General features: G+C 51.2%; 1 protein-coding gene across 1 annotated transcript in view; it reads left to right on the top strand.

Moving 5' to 3' along the window:
- Nucleotides 1–19788, top strand: part of LOC6493831 (CUGBP Elav-like family member 3) — a 135301-nt gene that overhangs the window by 22465 nt on the left and 93048 nt on the right. Inside the window, 1 exon segment of the mRNA XM_044714476.1 lies at nt 5522–5570. Within this exon segment, the coding sequence (XP_044570411.1) occupies nt 5522–5570 (49 nt within the window).

The following is a 19788-nucleotide window of genomic DNA, read 5'->3' as shown; positions in this document are numbered from 1 at the left end:
AAGTTCGGAGCTGGATATCGGAGGCACTCATTACGCAATCCGGATCAATATCATTTAGACTGCATGACATAACAAGGAACTGACTGAGTCGCCAGTCGGCCGGCTAATTAGCAATTTTTGGAAAGGTACGTCCGCCCACTCCCACTCCCCTGGGCCGGAGCCGAGGTATTGATTAGTTTGGGCCAGGACTTCCAGCCGGCTAATAAATTACCAGAACTAATGTTTGTCTGGCCCGGCACCGGCCCGAAGTTTGCCTAATTAATGGCGAACCTTTCAAAGGGCTACACCTTGTTCCATATTTCGCTTTCTTCCGCCGCAGTCTTTCCAAAATAAATAAAGTATTTTTGTGGCTTTTGGGGCAGGACGACCGGCTTTGTGGGTCATTAGCATGTGCCAAAACGGCGTTAAATGTGCGGCGAATGAGGCGGATGTTCGGAGAGCCCACGCAGGACACGCTCAGCCCGAGTCCTTTTTTCCGATTTCTGTATAATAAATATGTCATACGTTCGGTACTTTCGCGTGCGGCGGCCCTATCTTACCTTTTCCTCGGCCTGGAATGGGGTGTGTTAAATTTTTCTAATTGTCCAAATTTTAGATAATTACACGCCATTAATTATTTACATAATAATAATGTTCCTTTCCATATTCCGTGGAGGAGGGGTGGAGGGGCGGAGCGGGTTTTACAATTTTGTGGCTGACTTGACTGTGGGCGTGGCACTCCAACACACTCGCATGTACATCGGTACATAAGTCTATGTAGTCCGGGCAGTATGTACGGACGGATTCCGCGGTGGGGGCGTAAAATTAAATTTACATAATTTATGACTTGCTCAGCAATGTTCATGGGTGTTGTGTTGCATAATTTTAGGCATTTTTGTTTATTGCGGCGTAAAATTTGAATTATGAATCAGGAATAGCCCCCGTTCCGCTTTCGCCGTACGCCACCCGCCATCCGCTATCCGTTCCTGCCCCACCCGCTCCTGCTACTTCCGTGCAAGTGTTACATTCTGAGGTTATTATTAATTTATTTGCATATTTTGTGGCTGCCGGGGAGGGCTGGGGCGACCGCCGCCTGACGGACAGGAGCAGGAACTCAAGTGTCATACGACAGTCAAGTGTCGTGTCTTGAGTGAAATACGCTTTGAGTTGGGTTGGGACTCTGCCGAGGTGGCGTCCCGCTTTGCGATTAAAGGAGCCGCGCCCGGCTTTAAGATTTAATTTCCGTGTTTTTATTGCAAGTTTTAGTGCGCCTTTTTGCGTGTCCCGAGCCCAGATAATATATGATCCAATAAACATTCCTCATGCCCGTCCCCTGCCCGGGATCAACGCCAGCCTCCAACCGACTTTAATTGCCACTTGCTAATTGCAAACACCCACAAGGACGAGCAGAAGGGAGGGAGCCTGGGAGCGACTGCCATATTTCATACATCAGAGATACACAGGAATATAGATATTCCATTGAACGTGGCCCGGACCGAGCAGCATAAAAAGTAGAAGAAGCAACCACTGATTAGTATCAGAGGGCGGATGAGGTGGGGTTGTGGTTGTTTGGTTGGCCGGATGGTTGCCTCCAGCAGGAGCTGTATCTACGTCTGTGGCTGAGGCAGTGAAAAACTTTTGATTAAGCTGCAGTTATGGCAGGTTGTTATAGCGGAGAGCTGGTACAAGCTTTTGTTTTGCTTGCCAGCTCGTTAGTTTGGCTTGCCTTTAGCCCAGCTTGATGCCATGCTCCTGTGCCCTCCTCCTCCGCCTCGTCCTGTGCTGCGCACACATGACAGATGCTTGCGGCAACATTGTCTACTTTTAGGTGCTCTACCAGCGCCAGTGACAAATTTTTTCATCAGACCTCCATCAGATCTGCCCGAGTATCTGCTCTGCTGTAAGTATCTGCTGCAGCACGGACAACTTTTGCATGCAACTTTCATGCTTTTGGAAAAGTGAGGCGGGCAAAGCAGCAGCGCTTTCAATAAGCAAACTCAGCTCACTGGAGCCGCCCAATAACCCTGCAGCTAACCCCATAAAATATTACTTTTCTATCAACAAAAGTTGCCGGGCCACTCAATTCGAAACCATTTTCCAAACTATCATCATCGTCGACTCGAGTGGAGAAAGCATCGTAAAAATCGCTGTTCATGTGCTCCGGAGCGGGGGCAACTAGGGTCCGACTCTGCCAAAGCCGGGTAACGAAGTGGAGTGCTGGAGCCTGCTGCCATAACAAAGCCATAAAACGTACTTTTAATTGCATTTTCGTTGTTCTGTTTTATATAGTTCGACCAGCGAATGCATAAAAACGGCAACACAGAGCCGGCCACTGGCCAGAGCGGAACAAAGCTGGCCGAGAGCTCCGCCTGGCCCGGTTCTGGCCCGGTTCGATGCGCCGCATTCTAATTGTACGGGGGGTGGGGGAGGGGAGGAGCTCGGGGGAGGGCACTTATGGCTTGACTGGATCTCCGGATCTCTAGTCCCACCCCTGCACCAGCTCTAGTCCGTGTCCCGATTGCTGTCCTCTGCGATTTTCGCTTTGCTCACTTAGCGCTCGGGCATCATAAACTAACGGAGTTTATGGGTCCATGCACCCAGGACACTCCATGCTGACTGCCACATCGTAGATGCCGGGAGACAGAGCACTTGGCCAAGTTGCCACTTTGGGGCATTGCATATGCGTAGGCGGCGACACTGCGGCTAGTGTCCTCTGCCACCCCAGCATCCTGCCGCGGCCTCGGCCCGGCCCCGGTCCCGTCATGCATGACTTGGTGGGGCGCTAAAATTTGCGGTTTAACGTTGCCAGTGGCGCCTGTCGCCTCCCAACAGTCGCTGAAATATCCCTTCCAGGGCCGCCACCCTCCACGCCGCACTTTGTCATAAGCAATTGTGAGAGCTAATTGTGCCGAGGCAGGCATCTTTTGACTCCGCGCGGGGCCCGGCGGACAGCACAAAACGAGAGCCAGATTTAATTAACATTTTGACTCCGAGAGGCTTCGGCTGCCGGCAACATTTAAATTTTAAATTATGAGTGCTAATTACCCGGCCAAAAGATGCGTCGGGACAAGGATGCCTTTTTGGGGGAAGCCTTTTCGGCGCTAATAATGATCCCAGACTTTTGTGCAGAGTCAGAGATGCCTTAGAAGCCGAGCATTCTTGTTCGCAGGCGCCCCTGGCGGCTCATAAATGGGCGGCTTTATTAACTGGCAACCGGAGGCACAAACGAAAAGGGGGCGGACCAGGAGCTCGGACAGCGGTTGCATCGAGGGGCGGATCAATGTGCGTGCATGTCGGGCCCCGATTGCTGTTGCTTGTTTTTGCAGACAGAAGCCGTAGTCGGAGCCATCGGATAGCGGTGGCAGCCAGCTGCGGGTCTCCCCCACTGATAAACCCTTCAAAAGCCAAAAAGGTTCCGGCGAGGCAAGCGTCTGTGTGGCAAGCCAGATGCCTGCATGGTACTTGGCCGGGCCTTTGAGGATGTGATGTGGCTCCAGCCCGCCTTGAGCTGAAAACATTTTCCAATTTATTAAACCACGCCACATCAATCATTCATCAGCATCAGTATCAGGAGCAGGATCGTATGGGGACGTGCGGCTAAATGAACATTTTTCGCTTAAACATTGGTTTAAATTTTGCGGCGTCACCGCAGATCGTCTCCCCGTGGCCCCGCATTACTGTCAACAACACGGCGTTGACGTTGCCACCGCCTGCCACTCCATCGCCATCGCCATAGCCATCGCCATCGCCATGCCTGTATATAAAATCAACAAGGCTCCAGTTCATCGACCACTTAATTTATCCTGCTGAGCTTCGAGTGAAGCAAAATCGCATTTGGGTGTTGTCTGGCCAGGAGCGATGAGGGAGCTGGAGTAGGGAGCAGGGCCAGGAATGCCTTTGGTCAGACAGAGAAATGCACTTAATTGCCGTTAGCTGTTGCCTGTTAGCCGTTACCAGTTACCAGTTACCAGTTACCAGTTACCCGTTAGTCGTTAGCCACTAGCCAGGCCGATTGTTTAGGACTCCTGGTTGCAGTTGCAAAAAATATCAGCCAAACAAAGTGCATTTAGGCCTCCCCCGGCGCTCCTGCCAGCGCCGACATCAGCACTACTCATTATGCATTAATGTAAATACGGTAAATGTTGTCCAATCATTAACATAATTGAATTACAAACAAGCCGAACCGCCGAACAGCCAGAGGAGCCCCAAATTTTCGACTCTGCTTCGCTCCATGCGCGTGCATAAATCCCAATTTTAATTACTTGTCTCTGACTAATGGATTGTTCCGAAAAAACACGCTCCGGCTGTGGGGCAGCCCTACGACATTAAATATTTCATATCGCAGGGCGCAAGGGCTTGACGGTGGACGGGCCCGCCTGGGCACCCAATCACGGTTATATAAAGCAATTTAATTTTGCAGTTAAAAGCTCCAATCGTTTTCAATTGCCGCAAACTAATGGCAGATTATAAAATATTCATGCGACAAGCGGCAGGTGGCAGGCGATGAGACGACGAACTTGCACGCGGGGCTAATGACAGGGCCCGGGGCCAGGGCTCAGGGACTAGGCTCTTCCTGGTCCGCCTGATGAGCCAATCTAAGGCCAGGAAGCCCAGGGGCGTGCCCGAGCCGCCTCCTACACAGGGAGACATACGGGAATGTGTTCGTACGGCTGTGTGGTGAAAATAAATTACACCTGCGAGGAGCAGAGGAAGCGGGATTGAAAGGACTCCTTCTTGATGATTATTGATTTGCTCGGGTTTTTGCGGTTTTCATGTGGCTGGACGACGGACCCTCGGATTGGGACGTTGGGTGGTGGTCACTTCGACCCTCGGACACCTCGGGATCTCAATTCGAACATTCGGTATAAAGCCCTCAATTAAGTTTTATTTTAATGCATTTCATTTGAACGTCTTTTAATGGGATTTTTCGTGCTCTGGCACGGGATATTACTCATTTGCCATAAACCGAAAGGTGACCACAACACGTAGCCATTCGAGTCCCAGTCCCAGCCCTGCTTTCGGTCCCGATCCCACTGCGATGGTTGGATGAGCAAAGAGAGCGGGAAAGTGACTGGATGTGGATGTGGATTTGGTGGGTGTGGATGCAGACCTGGTAGGAGGGAGGGGAACGTTAAGTGTTGGCTGGCCAGAATCGACATGGGTCGCTTGGGTGAGATTTAAGCTTTAATGATGCATGAAGCGGCACAGGATGTGGCTGCCCAGTCGTGGGTAAAAGGCAATGAGCGCAAATGTGCAGAAACGTGGGCGGCAGGCGGCAGGCGGCGGGCGGCGGGCGAGGCAGAGGCAGAGGACCACAGGAGATGGGCTTGCATATTGAGTGGCATTTAAATGCTCGAAAATGCTTCGCTGGCCAAATGTGTTTTGGGAGGTGTTTATGAAGAGCTCCTCGGCCAACGACAAAAGTTGATTGAATTTGAAAGCGGCCCGGCCGTCATTTCGGGGGACTATCCGGCTAATGCCCCTAACCGAGTCACCTTTCTGGGCCTGTTACTAATTCAAATGTTTCTCCTCTTGCTTGCAGATGAACCGTGCTTTACAGCTGAAGCCAGCGGAAAATGAAAGTCGCAGCGGTAAGTAGTCACCGTCACCTGTCGGGGAATATTCAATTTGTTCACCTAGAGTCTCGGACTTCGGCCTGCCAGAAAAACAATTTGCGAGTAACAAACCATAAGAGGTCTCCATAGGTGACCCAAACAAATAATTACGAAAAACTTGACCCGTTTTCTTGCGAGTTCTTTCCTCGGTTCTTTGGAAAGTTTTTGTGCAAAAGCACTCAACCGAAAAGTGCAGAGCCGGCAAAAGTTCGCCGCCCACCCGGAGTCCCTGCTATTTTCAACACCTACAACACACGTCAGCAGAAATTACGGGCGCACTTCGATAAACTGTCAAAACTGTCTGGAAAAATTTGACATTTCACAAAAAAAGCGAAGCTCGAAAAAAAGCTTAGAAAGGTGGAGAGACGGTAAAAGCGAGCACCAAAACAACGCCGAACTGTCAATGGCACATAAACAGGGGCAGAGAGGGTGGGTTTGGGCCGCCCGGACGTGGGGATGCCGGGACGTGGGGATCTGGGGACTATGCGGAATGTGGGACGGCCTTTCTGGGCAGAGCGCCATATTGTTTTTCCCAGACCCACTCTCCGGGTTGTCGTGTTTCACGCTTGTTTGTGACAGCCCATCGACCCTCATGCCGCCTCCCACCTCCCACCTACCACCTCCCTTGTCCCACTCGAGTCGGCCCGCACATCAAAAAAGGAATGATAAAGATTTGCATAATTTACACAGCACTACAAGTTTGTTTTTGGGTCAGCCCGGCTGGAGCTGTTGTTGGCTTGATAAACTTATTGACAGGCTCATTATGCAGCAGCTTCAAAGTAATTTCTATATTCCGCTAGCTGGGCGCCGCAGTTGGTGGCTATCCCCTCCCCAGCAGGAGCAGCAGGAGCCCCCAGCAATCGCCCTTAAATTTGCCACACATTCCGCCACCCGGCCAGGACGCCCTCCGGGCGGAGTTGCACTGCAGCTCGGAGTCACTGCACCCTGCAATCTTTTAAGGCGTTTGGCAGCTGGCATTGCTTATCACTGCGGAGCAGAGGAGCCAGAAATGTCCATTGCACAAATTGCTAGTGCACACAGACGCACACCCAGCCGGAATGCAGGGGACTCGGAGCAGAAGGAGATCTGGGAGAGGGATCAGAAGGAGCCATTTCTCATAACAGTCGCCGACGTCGGGGGCTGTGGCTCTTTCTGTGGCAAAAACCTTGACAAAGTTGATGTGTCAAATCAGCAGCCAGCGAGCTGGGGCAGCCCAGGAACAGGACTGGTCGGAGTGGGGACCTGCCATCGAATGACCTTTAAACTTTGGCAAAGGACATGAAAGCACTAATCGTTACGTTGCTCCCTTCATTCATTCATTCGTTCATTCGGTCGTCCTTTGGTTGCTTCGATTTGGTGGCTCCTTTGGCTCTGTTTCAGTCCCTGTTCCTGCGAGTCTCTCGCTGGCTCGGCGGCAACAATTTAAACTTTTCTAATCCGCTGGGGATTGAAAACTTCAAGCAACTCGACTCAACTCAACTCAACTCGACTCAACTCTGGCAACTTGCTGGCAATCTGTCCGCACAATTGCGGACCTCGACTACTACTCGACACTAGGGCTCGGACTCGGAGCTAGAGCCGGGCCAGGACATAGTCATCAACGGCGCAATCAAGTCGACATTTTTGTTTGTTGCCTTGTTTGTGCGCCTTCTGACTCTGCTCCCCGCCCCGCCCGTCGTCTGAACAAGAAGACGGAACAAATTTCTAAGAAATTAAAGCGCTAAACTTTTTCGGGCCGCTATCAGCAGAGCACTTGGCAACTCAACGCCGGGTCCTGGCCACCTCCAACTCCTTCTCCGGCAGTCAGCTGTGACTTTTGACTTGGCCTGTTTGTGTGTGCGGAGGAACTCTTTGGCTTTGGATTCGGCTTTGGCTTGGCTTCGGGTTTGGCTCTTTGGTTTAGGCCGAAATGCAATTAAACAAGGACAAGTTTAATTGCTCGGTCTCGGCCGGTCGGGGCCAGGACCCTGCAGGCTGCTGCAAGTTCCACCCGCTGACATTTGCATTTTTCGGGCGCACAAAGAAATTTAATTTATTTAAACTCAAATCAAGCATGAAATGCGAGCGCGGACCATGGGGGGAAGGGCAGTGATGGGATTTATTAGTGTTGACAAGTATAAGAAATAAGGACGATAAGGACGGATTCAGGCCTGGCTCACTTCATCACAGTCGCCGTCTCAGTGCCAGCCATCTTCATCAGTTTCAACTGCCTGAGTGACGGCGATTCATTGTTGGAATATCTGCCCTTTGACCAGTCCCAGTCCCAGGACCGACCCAACCCATACCGAGTTCAACCCCAAAACCTACAAGGGCATCAGGACAATTTGTGTCCTTTGTCTTCCGTCGTCGCCTTCGTCGGTCCTGCATTATGTGTCGTCCGTCTCTGGCTAAGTTTTGTCGCATTTGCAATCTGCTGGGCCACATCTAAGTCTGATGACTTTCGTTTCATTGGCTCCGGTGCCCCGCACACCCACCCATCCCCACCTCCCACACTTCTCGTGAATTTATCTTGATAAACCTGCCTGGGCAAACACACACACTGACACATACTTCATCATTAACGAACTCATAAGGTTTTCAGGATCCCGTATCCTGGCTCCCCGTTCGCAGCTCCCCTTGCCGGAATCTCCCCTTGCCCGACTTCTCGCCGGAGCGCGTAATTTATACTTGTCCGACACGTAATGATGTCACGTAAATTGCATACGCTTGCTTACGTTGACGTGTTACGTTAGACATTCCTCGGCTGCAGACGAGCGACTTAAAGTCAAATTAATATCACTCATACGACCCGGGCGCAAAAAGAATCTGTCCGAGTCCGGCGCTGGAACATAAATTGCGAAATTCTCGTGCTACCAGTTTGTAGGGCTGGTGGAGCTACCACACACAGATTTATGTTTCTAACTACGCATTAATTTCCTACCTTTATCCCCATCCCCCATCCCCCATACCCCATCCCCCGCCCCCTGTCACACGTCAGTAAATCAGTTGCTGCTCCGCCCGGAGGCGATTCCCGTCTCGCCTCATTCATCATACTTAAAAATATTCATTTCCTCCCGCGATGGCCGTGAGGGCAGGGCAGGGACGCAGGGGAGCAGAGGAACGATTGCGAAAGATTAAAAATCAACTCCATAAAAATTTCCCGCACATCTCGCCCGATGATAAATGACAGTCGAAAATGAACAGAACCCACGCGGGCAGGACCTCGGCGAACGCACATGGAACGCATGTGGAGACCGCGTGGCGGAGGAAAGTTTCGGCAAGCTCATTATAGACAACGCCTCATCAAATTGAAAAGCAATGAGCTATGAAATAGAACTCTGGCGCACACTATATTCATTCCGTTCCGATTCCCTAATAAGCGGGCTGCGAAAGTTTCGGCCCGAAAAACTAATAATAATAATACCAATCGTTGTCCGCCCGTCCGCCTCGCTCCGGGAAAACTTTTCTCATTTCGCCGGCTGCCATTCACTTTCCTCCAAGTCCTTATGCCTGATTACGCATTTGAATTGTATTCGCCTGTTTGTCCGAGTTTGGCCTTTCGGGCCGTAAACTTGGCGGGCCGCAACACTTTCCCCACCTGCCACGCTCTTATTAGCGTCAACATTTTTATGGCAGCTCTCACAATTTCATTAGCCCGAATAAGGAGTGACAAATTCAGGCGAATTTGTAATTCACAGGACTGCCAATGATTATTGGCTTCGGTTTCGGTTTCTGTTTCGGCATCGGTGTCGGTTCGAATGACGCGCCTCGTCCTGCCAGGATGGCGGCTCCTTTATCTGCTCCACATGTGTGTTATCGTGGAGTGCAAATTAAATCGAAACGAGTGGAGGACCAGGCGGAAGGGATGTGCGCCACTAAGCCCCAAATAACAAAGCCTCCGAGCCCAGACAAAAGGCATAAATAAAGCCAGCCAACGACGGTAGCATCTACGCCTAAAAGCAGACATCAATTTCTGCCTTTTTGCGTTTTTCTTTTCTCTGTTTCGGCTTCTGCTTCTGCGCTTCTTCGAGCCAGTTCCTGGGCCGGACGGGGAGCTCAATTCTTTAATCAGCTTAAATTCACACGTACCTACCGAAAGCGACGCACAGCTATTGATTGGAGGCTTACCCCGCCACCTCGCCCCGGCCCGGCCCGGCCCGCCCCGGCCCGGCCCGGCCCGCCCCGGCCGTCCCCCGGCTCGAGTCCTGCGCTCTCCTGCCCCGGATTGTGTGCTTTTATCAAAGCCAGTTCAAAGGCTCGCATGTGTATTTAGGTTTTTATTGTTTTTGATCTTTTTCTGCGAGACGGAATAAAAATCGATTTTTTCAAGCACACGCACTTGCGGGGAGCTCCGGCCCGGCCCGGCCTCATCTTCGTGCTCGTCCTCGGCCGAAAAGGACGAGAAGGCCCAGAATGAAAGTAAATCACCAGAATGGCTGCTGGCAGCATTCACAAGTTCAAATAAGCGATAATAAGTATTTATGGGCGAAGCAAACAGATTCCGTTTGTGGGCGTAGGGCCCACAACTGCCTGCTAAATGCGTTTTAATGTTTTTTAAACTTTAGCCATTCACTCGTCCCAGCCACTGCTGCTGCCCTGCCTGCTTCCCCGGGCCTTAAATATTTAAGTATACTTTTAGGTGATTTCGACGGCTATACGGCTGTATAGTTTCCCACTCCCATGTCTCCATCGGTCCTTCCTCGGACTCGCCTTCGACAGTTTAGTCTCCGCATCATTTTTCTTCGTTGCTTGATTTTGCTTTTACGAGCGACTGAAGCCTGTCAATTGGCTGAATGCCTCGTAAAAATGCCAGAGGCCTACGAGGAGAGTTCGCTTCAAAGAAAACAAAACGAGGCCGACAAGAAAACGATTTGTTATGTTTTCTGAGCGCAGCAGTGCCAGCAGGAAGCGGAAAGGCACACAAAGACTGAGACAAAATGGGCCGCCGCCATCGCTCTCCCACTTCCTGTCCCGCCATCTTGCTCTCTGTTTTGTTTTAAGTTTGTTATTTTGTTGTTTTGTTTTCCTTGGCCCGCCGCTTAGGCTGCCAAATGTCATCATTAGCGTTTCAATTGCCGTTTTAGGCCGTGACACTCGGAGCATTTGCATAAAATGCCAACAGTCAAGTGTGTTGACGGTGACATTTCTGATGGCGGTGGCCGGACTAGCCGAAGGATGTGGGTGCTGCATCCCCAGGAGCTTGATTTCCCATTGGCATGGGATGGCTCTCAAATAATTAGCCGGAATACGGCAGCTGCTAGAGCACTCCCACCCAGCTACCGCCTCCCTTTCATGGGGAATCCAATTTATGTAGCATTCCGCTTATTGAATTGGGTTGAAGCGGCTTAACTCCGATTAAGTTCCGTGGCCAGTGTCCTCGTCGCCCTCCGCCCTTGGCTTCCGGCTTTCGGCTTTCGGGTCAGCAAGGTGCTCCCGGCCAGAGCCAGGACACAAAAACATTTCTTTTCAGCCGATCTTATCGGGCGGCAATTGTCTGACGCTTTTTGGCCCGGGTCCCGAGTCCTGAGTCCTCAGTCCTGGGTACTGAGAACTGAGTACTGACGCAGTCCTGGGCTGCGGACCTCCCTTCTGACGGGGTGTCTTCATTTCTGTTTTGGCCGAGTGCCGGTGATAAGCGACACGCAAACGCGACACTTTCGTGGGATGATATGGGGAGCGAGCCACAAGGTGCCATTGCGACCGCAATCAATAGACCTAAATGGGCGATGGTGATGGGAATGGCGAGGGGATAGCCAGGGGGTGGAGTGTGTGTAATACAAAAAGTAATTATTTCTTATGCAATATGGACGCCGGGGCTGGATAAGCATCTGGAACAGCATTTTATTGCCACGGCTGGGGCGGCGGACTGCGGGAGTGCATTGTTTTTAATTGTTTGTCGTAGCAGAGTTGCCAGGTTTCTTTTTGCAACACAGAAAATGTAATATAGATCGTAATCTTAATTGCATTTAGAGTGCCCCGCATTGTGGGTTAATAATCATAAATGCTACGGTAATAGTTACGGGGCGTCGGGTCACTCGAAGGAGTGGCAGGGCCGGCAGGTGCAGCAAACACTTAGTCTCACTTGCTTACAAAAACGAACTCTGTACTTCTGGGATGAGTTTCAAGGATATGTCGCATAAGCGATGAATTATTGGCAAGGAATACGGAGATTTGGATCATTATTTTGGGCTAGGAGCTGCCAGAGGGGAAAACGAACTCCTTAAAAATACATGAAATATTCAGCAAAGTTAGCAAGCGAATCTGTCGGTTCGCTCTGCCAAATCTAATTTTCATGTCCTTCAGGTCGTTCTGCAGAAGAGCTCCTTCGAGTCCCGGCTGCTCCTGCAAGCTCTTGCGTGCTGCGGAGTGATTGACCTAGCTCCGGGCCATTTCTGTTTATGGACAAAAGGGAAAAGAAACAAACAAGCCAGCCAGAAAAACAAAGCCAGACCTGCGAGACAAAGGGGAGGCGCTGCATGCTTTAAAGCAAGGATCCGGCAGTCCTTTGCAATCGTAAACATGACTTTGAAGCGACTTTGGGCAGGACTGCTTTGTGGCTGGGAAAGTGCCACAACACGTGAACAAAATTAATCTTCGCCGCCGCGACAGCCTCCGTTCGGGCGCTCCTTAGTTGTCCTTGCTTAATGAGCCGTGGGCATGACGGCGCATTAAAAATTATGAAAAGGCGGCAAGAACCGCTCGGCGGCAAATGCATTTAAAATGCAATAATAAAAATGATAATGGCATTATAATACTAAACACGCCAGCTGGGAGGGGCTCCGGTCTTCGGGAGTATTCGGAACAATGGCCGGGAACGCAGCAGAGCGCATTTGATGCTGCAAAGTATGCTACATTACTTGCAGTTCGTTAATTTTTATACTCTTTCCCAACGCCCCTCCTCCGCTTCGTTCGCCTCTTAAGCGAGAAATGTGGTTGCTCCCCCCGAAATTGATTTCACCTAAATTAACACACGCAGAGAAACTTGTCGCAGGACATGAAGACGAGAATTCCCCGAAACTTGTCCCCCGTTGTTATTTTTATGGGACTTTTCATATTATTTTACTTTCTGGCTTCGACTCACGGCTTTAATGCTCCAAACTTCCACGCAAGCTCCCCATTGCCTCAAGCCTCGAGCCACAAGCCACAAGCCCCCCGCCCTGCTCCCCGCCGTCAGCCAACTAGCCAAAACATGTCTTTGCTTTCTTGCTCGGCTCCTTCTATTAACTTATCAAGATTTGTAAAGTATATGAGCCGAGCAAGCTCCGCCTTTGTACATCGCCGCTCAAGTGAGTGCTCCGGGGGAGGGGGGCGTGGCGGTCGGGGCAAGGAACGAATAAAACGGCTATCTGTCTCCTTTGCACGTCCCCATCTGGTAATGTTGCAGAGATATGGCGTGTTGGCAGGCCACAGGGCGATATAGTTGATGGTCGACTGCACGAGTCGGTTAATACGTCCTACAATGTATTTGCCAGGATATGGAAATTATTGGAGCCACTCCGTGGTCATCTACTCCCTAGTGGCCGCCCGGGTTGCAAAAAATATGCATCAGTGAGTACGCCACTGGCGCCTTTGGTTAAGTTTCCTTCCACCAGCCCGGAGGAAAGCACTCGGAACAGCGGAAGCGTGTCAATAAACTAACGAAATAAAAACTCCTCGAAGGACACAGTGGAGCTGGGCTATGGACACTCGCTCCTCGAAAATTAATTAATAAATAAGTGTAGCAGTTCTTCCCTAAGCTTTCATTCTTTGGTTGTTTTCAATCTTAAAGCTCTCAGAGTGAAGTATAATCTATTCCGAGTACCGGGTATCTTACACTTGATTTGTCCTCAACCGTCCATAACTGTTGTTTTTCGGACACCCCCGGGCGACCTCCACTACTCTGCTGTTGTTTTCGTCTGGCGTTGATTTTGCGCTGAATGTGTGTGTTGGCTTTGTTTACAGGATACTAGAGCTGGGGCAGGGCGGAGTGCCGGCGGGAGGGACACTGGGACAGTGGGCGCAGCGGGCGGCGCTCCTTCTAACTAACTCGACTGATGCCCGGACGCTTAAGCCTTCAATAACAGAAGCCGGCAGAGCAGCAGCAAAACTTTTTAGTCTTTTTATATGGCCGGGATAAGGAGAGCAAGGCCCGGGCCGGGCCAAACCAAACCGACGGACATCAACAACAGCGGGGGCGGAAAAACAGGCAACCAGAAGAATTTATATGATAAGCGTAGGACAGGCAAACGTTTCTGGGTCCGTCAACGTGAACTCTGGGGGCACAGCTCAACGGGTCCGGCTCTGGATCCGTGTCCGGGTACGGTCCCGGGTCCGACCGTGTCCTGTGAGTCTCAGTGGGGTACTCCTTTCAGCCCCGGCTGGTTGGAGGCGGCGAAAGTGGGCAAAGGGGGGCGGCGAGCACGAAATATGACAGCAGCAGGAGGCCTGTGTCCTCCTGCCCCTCCCGAGCCACCCCGCTCCGCCAACAGACAAACAACATCAAAAATAACAACAAGCAAGAACAACTCTAGGTCTAATATGTACGCTTTAAGCATAGCATATTAGTTTGCTCAGTGTGGGGGGCGGAGGGGCTGAAAAGTGAAAAAGAGGATTCCCAAATAGCCAGCAGACAGAGCTGGAGCCAGAGAGCGGTTTCGGCCAGAGCCTGGCGTAGTTTGTTGTGTGAAGACAACAACAGCAAATATTGTTTGTAAAGCCAAATGCATGCAAGAGGTCGACAGCTTGATGGAGGCCATTGCAGGACGAGGCAGAGGGGGCAGAGGAGGCGGTGGAGGGGCGGATGACGTAGGACAGACAAAGGCTTCATCGTGCGGGTCAGCGAGCTCCGCTGCATGACTTGCTGCATTGCACAGATGGATGGATGGATGGATAGATGGATGGCCGGCTGAATGGATGACTTGCCGCCTCCCACTCCCCCTCCGGAGCGGGGGCTATAGATGAATGTATGACTACGGCAATGTTTTGTTGCTAGCCAGCCAGCCATCCAGCCAGCCACATTTTCTCCGGGCAAACATTGTACGGACTCCGGAGTAGATAGAACCGAAACCAGCGATTTGTTGGCAGTGGATTGCCGAGCTTTAAGTCTATTTTTAAATAACAAACAAGCGGACAGCCATATGGTAGTCCAACAACTGCGGCTCGTCTTATCAGCTCATTTCGGCCGCAGATTGCGGGCAGTGGGAGCGGGGCCACCTGACCAGATACCTCGCACACACACGGGGCGAAACTTTTCTGATGAATGCCCCCATTCAGGTCCAGGTCCAGGTACAGGTCCAGGGGTGCTTCAGCCCTTCAGCCATCCACTCTCCACCCATCCACTCCCCCTTTGAATTATAACTTTGGCTATAACTTGCAATTTGTGCCAAGCAATTATGAGTTTTCTTCAAAACAGTTTCCATCCTCCGCAGGATATAATGTTGCCAGAACGAGTTGACTCCTCCCCACCCACTCGGTCTGTCTCTGCCTCTGTCCCTGACTCAGTCTGTGTGCATTGTTTTTAATGTTCTCTGGCAGAGCAAATGTAATGCAATATAAAACAAAAAATTGAGAGGAAAAAATGAGCAAAAGGCATTAAAAGGAAATGCTCACTTTCAAGTTGTTTGTCTCTCTGGCTCCCCCTTCTTGCTGGCAGCGTGCTGGTCCGGGGCCCTTTCGGTGCGCACACAATTGTCGTGGAAAGTCCTGCGTCCTGCGCTCCTCTGGTCCTCGTTCTCGTTCTCGTCCTCTTTCTGTTCTATCTTGTTTGCCTCAAGTTGCACATTTTCTTGTTGCACTGTTTGACGTAATTATAATTGAAGTGAAGTCATGAACGTGTTTCAGTGTCCTGCCCCTCGGTCCTGGGCCCTCTGCCTCGTCCTCCTCCTGTCTGGCTCTGGCTCCGGGTCTGGCCCATTGCTCTGTTTCTGCCTTTCGCCATAATGAGCATGTTAACAGGCAGACAATGGCACTCAAATGCGAGTGTGGTCTGAGCCATAAGCTTCATCATAATTTTATTACCCCGCTCTGCAGCGAGGGAGCTTTGAATGTCCTTTCAAAGTCAAACGCGTCTTCTTCCTGCCCATTTTCAATTAAACTAGATCACATATATATCGCCCGACCACATCGCCCGAGAATAAAATTTTATTTTTATCGCGAATTCCCCCCACAAAGCACCATCACCTTTTATCGTTTCCCTATTAATGGCCGAACTTCACTTTCATTTGATTACATATTCCCAGCTTCCCATCACCCGAGAGAGTCCTGTCACCCAGGGTCTCTCTCGTCCTGCCAGCTATCCTTCATCTCAGGACACTTCCCAGCTTGTGTAATTAAAAACATGCGCGTTCTTGTTTATTTGATAGACTCTCCCGTCACTCCCTTCCGGGCTCGGCAGGACTAGCGTGCATCTCCCCGAGTCACTCTGTCTAACCAAACGGCAAATTTCATTACGCTGATGAGTTTATAGAGCTGCCAGCTCCCGAGCAGGAATGATAAAACGGAGAACAGTAGTCGCTGTTCTGGCAACAGTTGTGCTTTACAACCGCCAAGCGCTCGGCTAATTATTATTTGATATTTAGTTTTTGGGACCAGATTGGAGATTGCGACTGGAGAGTGAGGACGCCTTCTCACTTTCGTTTTGATTGGGCTGGCAGCTGTTACGGCCGCAGATTGCTTCCAGTATAAAAAAAAACTGCCACTTGGCCCGAAATCCATTTTAACATTTTATCCCGCTCCCAAAGAGTCCTCATATGGAGCAGCTGAGACCCCTCCCGTTCGGAGGATGGGCCAGTTGGGCGGCTGAAAGTGACATAAATATGCAAGTAAGCTTCTTAAAACGCCTCCCGCTCTCGAGGAGCTTCTCGCAGTTGGTCCTTCGAGCCAGGCAATAATCAAATATTCCACTACCCGATACCCGGTACGCTGCGAGAGATCGGGCGGACAAAAGGGCAAGTTATAAACCCATTTAACTCGAACTGGGAACTTTCAACTCGAATGCTGGGGAGTCGCCAATGCGATGGGGAGAAATGACAAAAATTATTAAAATTACGCAGAAAAGGGAAGTGGACGATGGCTGGTGACGGCTCGGAAGCCGCAGCCGCATCCGCAGCCGCACTCTCCCTTGAGCCGGGTCTGCATAAGCAATGAGCAGCGCTCGAGCTCGAACAGACGATAAATTTCAGCCAAGAGTTACGTCTGCCGGCAATAATTGCAGCTGTATTTTTAAAGAATTATGCACGTGCAATTAAATAAAGCGACAGCGCCCGAAAGAGTGCAGCGGATAATGCAATAATAACAACAATAAACGCTGCTATCTGGGCGGGCCAACTCCTGACAGTTATTATTGTGTATTTAAATGCGGGCGCCCGCCGCCCCCCAGCATGCAAATTAACTTTCAATTTCCTAGCCCCCGCCCGCCCGCCCGGCTCCTGGACTCCGGGACAGAGACAATCAAAACTAATTTGCATAAATGTTGCCAAAGCAAAAACCCGAAATAGCTGACGACTTCGCTCCTCCCAGGCCCCGTTTGTTTTTGCTGTTGGCTTGGCCAACGACCCGGAGGTCGGAGGGAGCCGAGACAGACGCGAATTTGCGAAACAAAAAGTCTAAATTAATAAGTTTCTGGCCCGGAGAGCCGGCGAGCCGGCAAGCGGGGCAACAATAAAGAAAGCGGTGGGCAGCTGGGAGGACTCCCCGAAATAAATTACTGCTGGAGATCTTGCCCCGTCATCTCTCACTCTGACAGCAGATGCAGCAAGGACTCCAGCAGCAGGGAGAGGCACTACCGGGGAAGGGCACTCCCCGACAGACTGTGGACAGCACTCGGGCAGCGAGTCCTTTTCAGTCCTCGTCCCGGGCTGCTAGTCTCGGGTCAGAGTGCGCCGCTAAAGGACATCAATAAAACGGGGAGCACTCGCAGAATGCAAAAGCGCTTTAAGCCGGACAGTGCAATCGGGGCATTCGAGGACTGGTCCTGCCGTCCGCGGCACATGTATAGGTCGCAAATGTCCTTGGAAAAGGGCGAATATCGACAGCTATCCATAAATCCTTCTGGCCCGCCCCTCCCGCGCCGTTCGTTCATTTTCAATTTTTGCCGCCGCTGCTGTCGGCTGGCCGGGCAGGCCGGGCGGGCCGTGGCGCAAAAATTTCACAACTAATTGAATATTTAAAACTGCCAAACCGCAATTTCAAATTTATTACCCGGTGCAGCGACTAAGTGGCGTTGCGTGGGGCAGGCTGAGTGGCGTGGTGGTGTGGTGGTGTGCTGGTGTGGTCACTGGGCCATTATCTCGCTTTCCACTGGAGCGGGACTGCACTGAACCGAGCCAACCCGAGCCGATGCGATGCGAACTGAGCTGGTATAAAATGTCACTTAATTGCAATTTAGTAAATTGTTTTCCATGTCGTACAATATAACAACAGCGGCAACAAGCCGCCCTGCTGCCCGGCTGCCCCCTTTGGTCGGGGGCGTGGCACACAGGCACAGTACGTATATTAAAAACCATAAATTTTGTGGTGATTTATCTTAATTTAAATGTTGCAACAATGCATCGGATCGAGCAGCGTCGGCTGGCGGTGGTCCCTTTTGTTTAAATGCAACAAAGCACTAAGAGTATGCAACGTTACACAATTTTTCCCTCCCCCCACACACTCTCTGGGGTAGCAGCACATAGGAGTATAATGTGCCACATTTCGTGTAGTCTGCGCGGAGATGATGCGAGAATACACACACACACCCATGTACGTGCAAAATGCAAAGCCGAAGAATGTTGTAGCTTTTGTTATTTGCCGCCATGCTGTGTGCGAAAAATCAATTAAAAATTCATCAAATAATTAACAAAAGCAGTGCTCCGAGTGGCGCAGCGCTGAGCTGGTTGCGGGGCTATCAAGGGGTTAAACAATAGCCGTCTTCCACCGCTCCTCCGCTCCTCGGCGGCAAGTCCTCGGCGACGAGGTGGGTCCTCTGGGGAGTGTTTAACTTGGCCTCTGCGATGGCTGGAACGTAATGTTCTGCTGCCGCCGCTGCTGCTTTTCTGCTTCCATGTGTGCGACGCGCAAAACAAATTAAATTCAATTTAGTCGGCAGCAGCAGAGGTGGCAGGTGGGGCAGAGGCAGAGGCAGAGGCGGCAGAGCAGAGCTTCTGCAAGAAGGTGCAATTTTGATGGATTGCTTTTGCCAGCCTGCCTGCCTGCCAGCCGGCTCGGATGGCTCCTGACTCCTGCCTCCTGCCTCCCGCCTCGTGCCACGCATGCCTCCTGTCGGGTGCACAGAAGTTGGCCAGGACCTTGTTTGTTGCTTAGCTGCAAACTTTGCCGTGCGTGTGTGTGTGCGTGCAGGATGCGTGTGCTCGTGTGAGAGCAGCTCCATTGTGTGTGTGCACTCCAGTTAACGCAGATGCATTTAAATTTTCGTTTGCCAAATGGCCTAGAAGCGTCCTGCCGAAGGGAGAGCTTAAAGAGCGAGCATAACTTTCCCCGGCTGGATGTCATTATGCATTAAAGGGCTATACTTGGCATTAAAGGGACCTGAAGCCAAGAGCCAGGGAGTCCTGGAGTGCCCCGCGGAGAAAGCGGTTTCCATTAGCCCAGTCCCGGACTCACTCGTGGCCCACATATCCATTATTAATTGTCTTCCTGGGCAGACTTCTAAGTGAATTTCGTTCCCTTATTAATGACAGGCCGCCTCGGGCTGTCTGTTCTGGTCTGAGTGGCTAATTAAACACAAAATCAGATCCGCCAAAGGCGGCAGGGCAGCAATTTTTCTTTTACCTCCAGCCACACGAAGCGAACACAAAAATCACAAATTTCCGTTTTTTAATGAATGCCCCAGGCGAGGGGGTGGGGGCGAAAGGATTGGAGTTGTTTGAGGGCGTGGGCCAGGACGATAACACGTTGGCTGGAAGGGGAGGTGGAGCTGAACCTGAAACTGAGACTGCAGCCGTGTTGGGCCCGGAGTCGAAGTCAATGGAGGCAATGGCAACGGCGTGACATGTCAGGTTTTCCCGACATGGCTTTTCACCCGCCCCTCGTCGCTGCCCCAGCCACCTCGCACTCAGCTAACTTGGCCCAAAAGTATGCAACTTCATTTATAACCGAAATAAAAACCCTTTTGCCCGCCCGACTTTTGGCTTTTTGTAATTTATACGCGCTTAAAGGCGTCATGTCGGCAACACCTACAAAATTCCTTCCGCTCCCACCTGCCCGGCCACTTTGCATAACGTCAACGTCTGACAAATGT

The sequence above is a fragment of the Drosophila ananassae genome, chromosome 2R (genome assembly GCF_017639315.1).
Source record: "Drosophila ananassae strain 14024-0371.13 chromosome 2R, ASM1763931v2, whole genome shotgun sequence".
NCBI classification, from domain to species: domain Eukaryota; kingdom Metazoa; phylum Arthropoda; class Insecta; order Diptera; family Drosophilidae; genus Drosophila; species Drosophila ananassae.
Note: the sequence above shows the minus strand (reverse complement) of the source record. Positions and strands in the feature narration are given on the sequence as shown.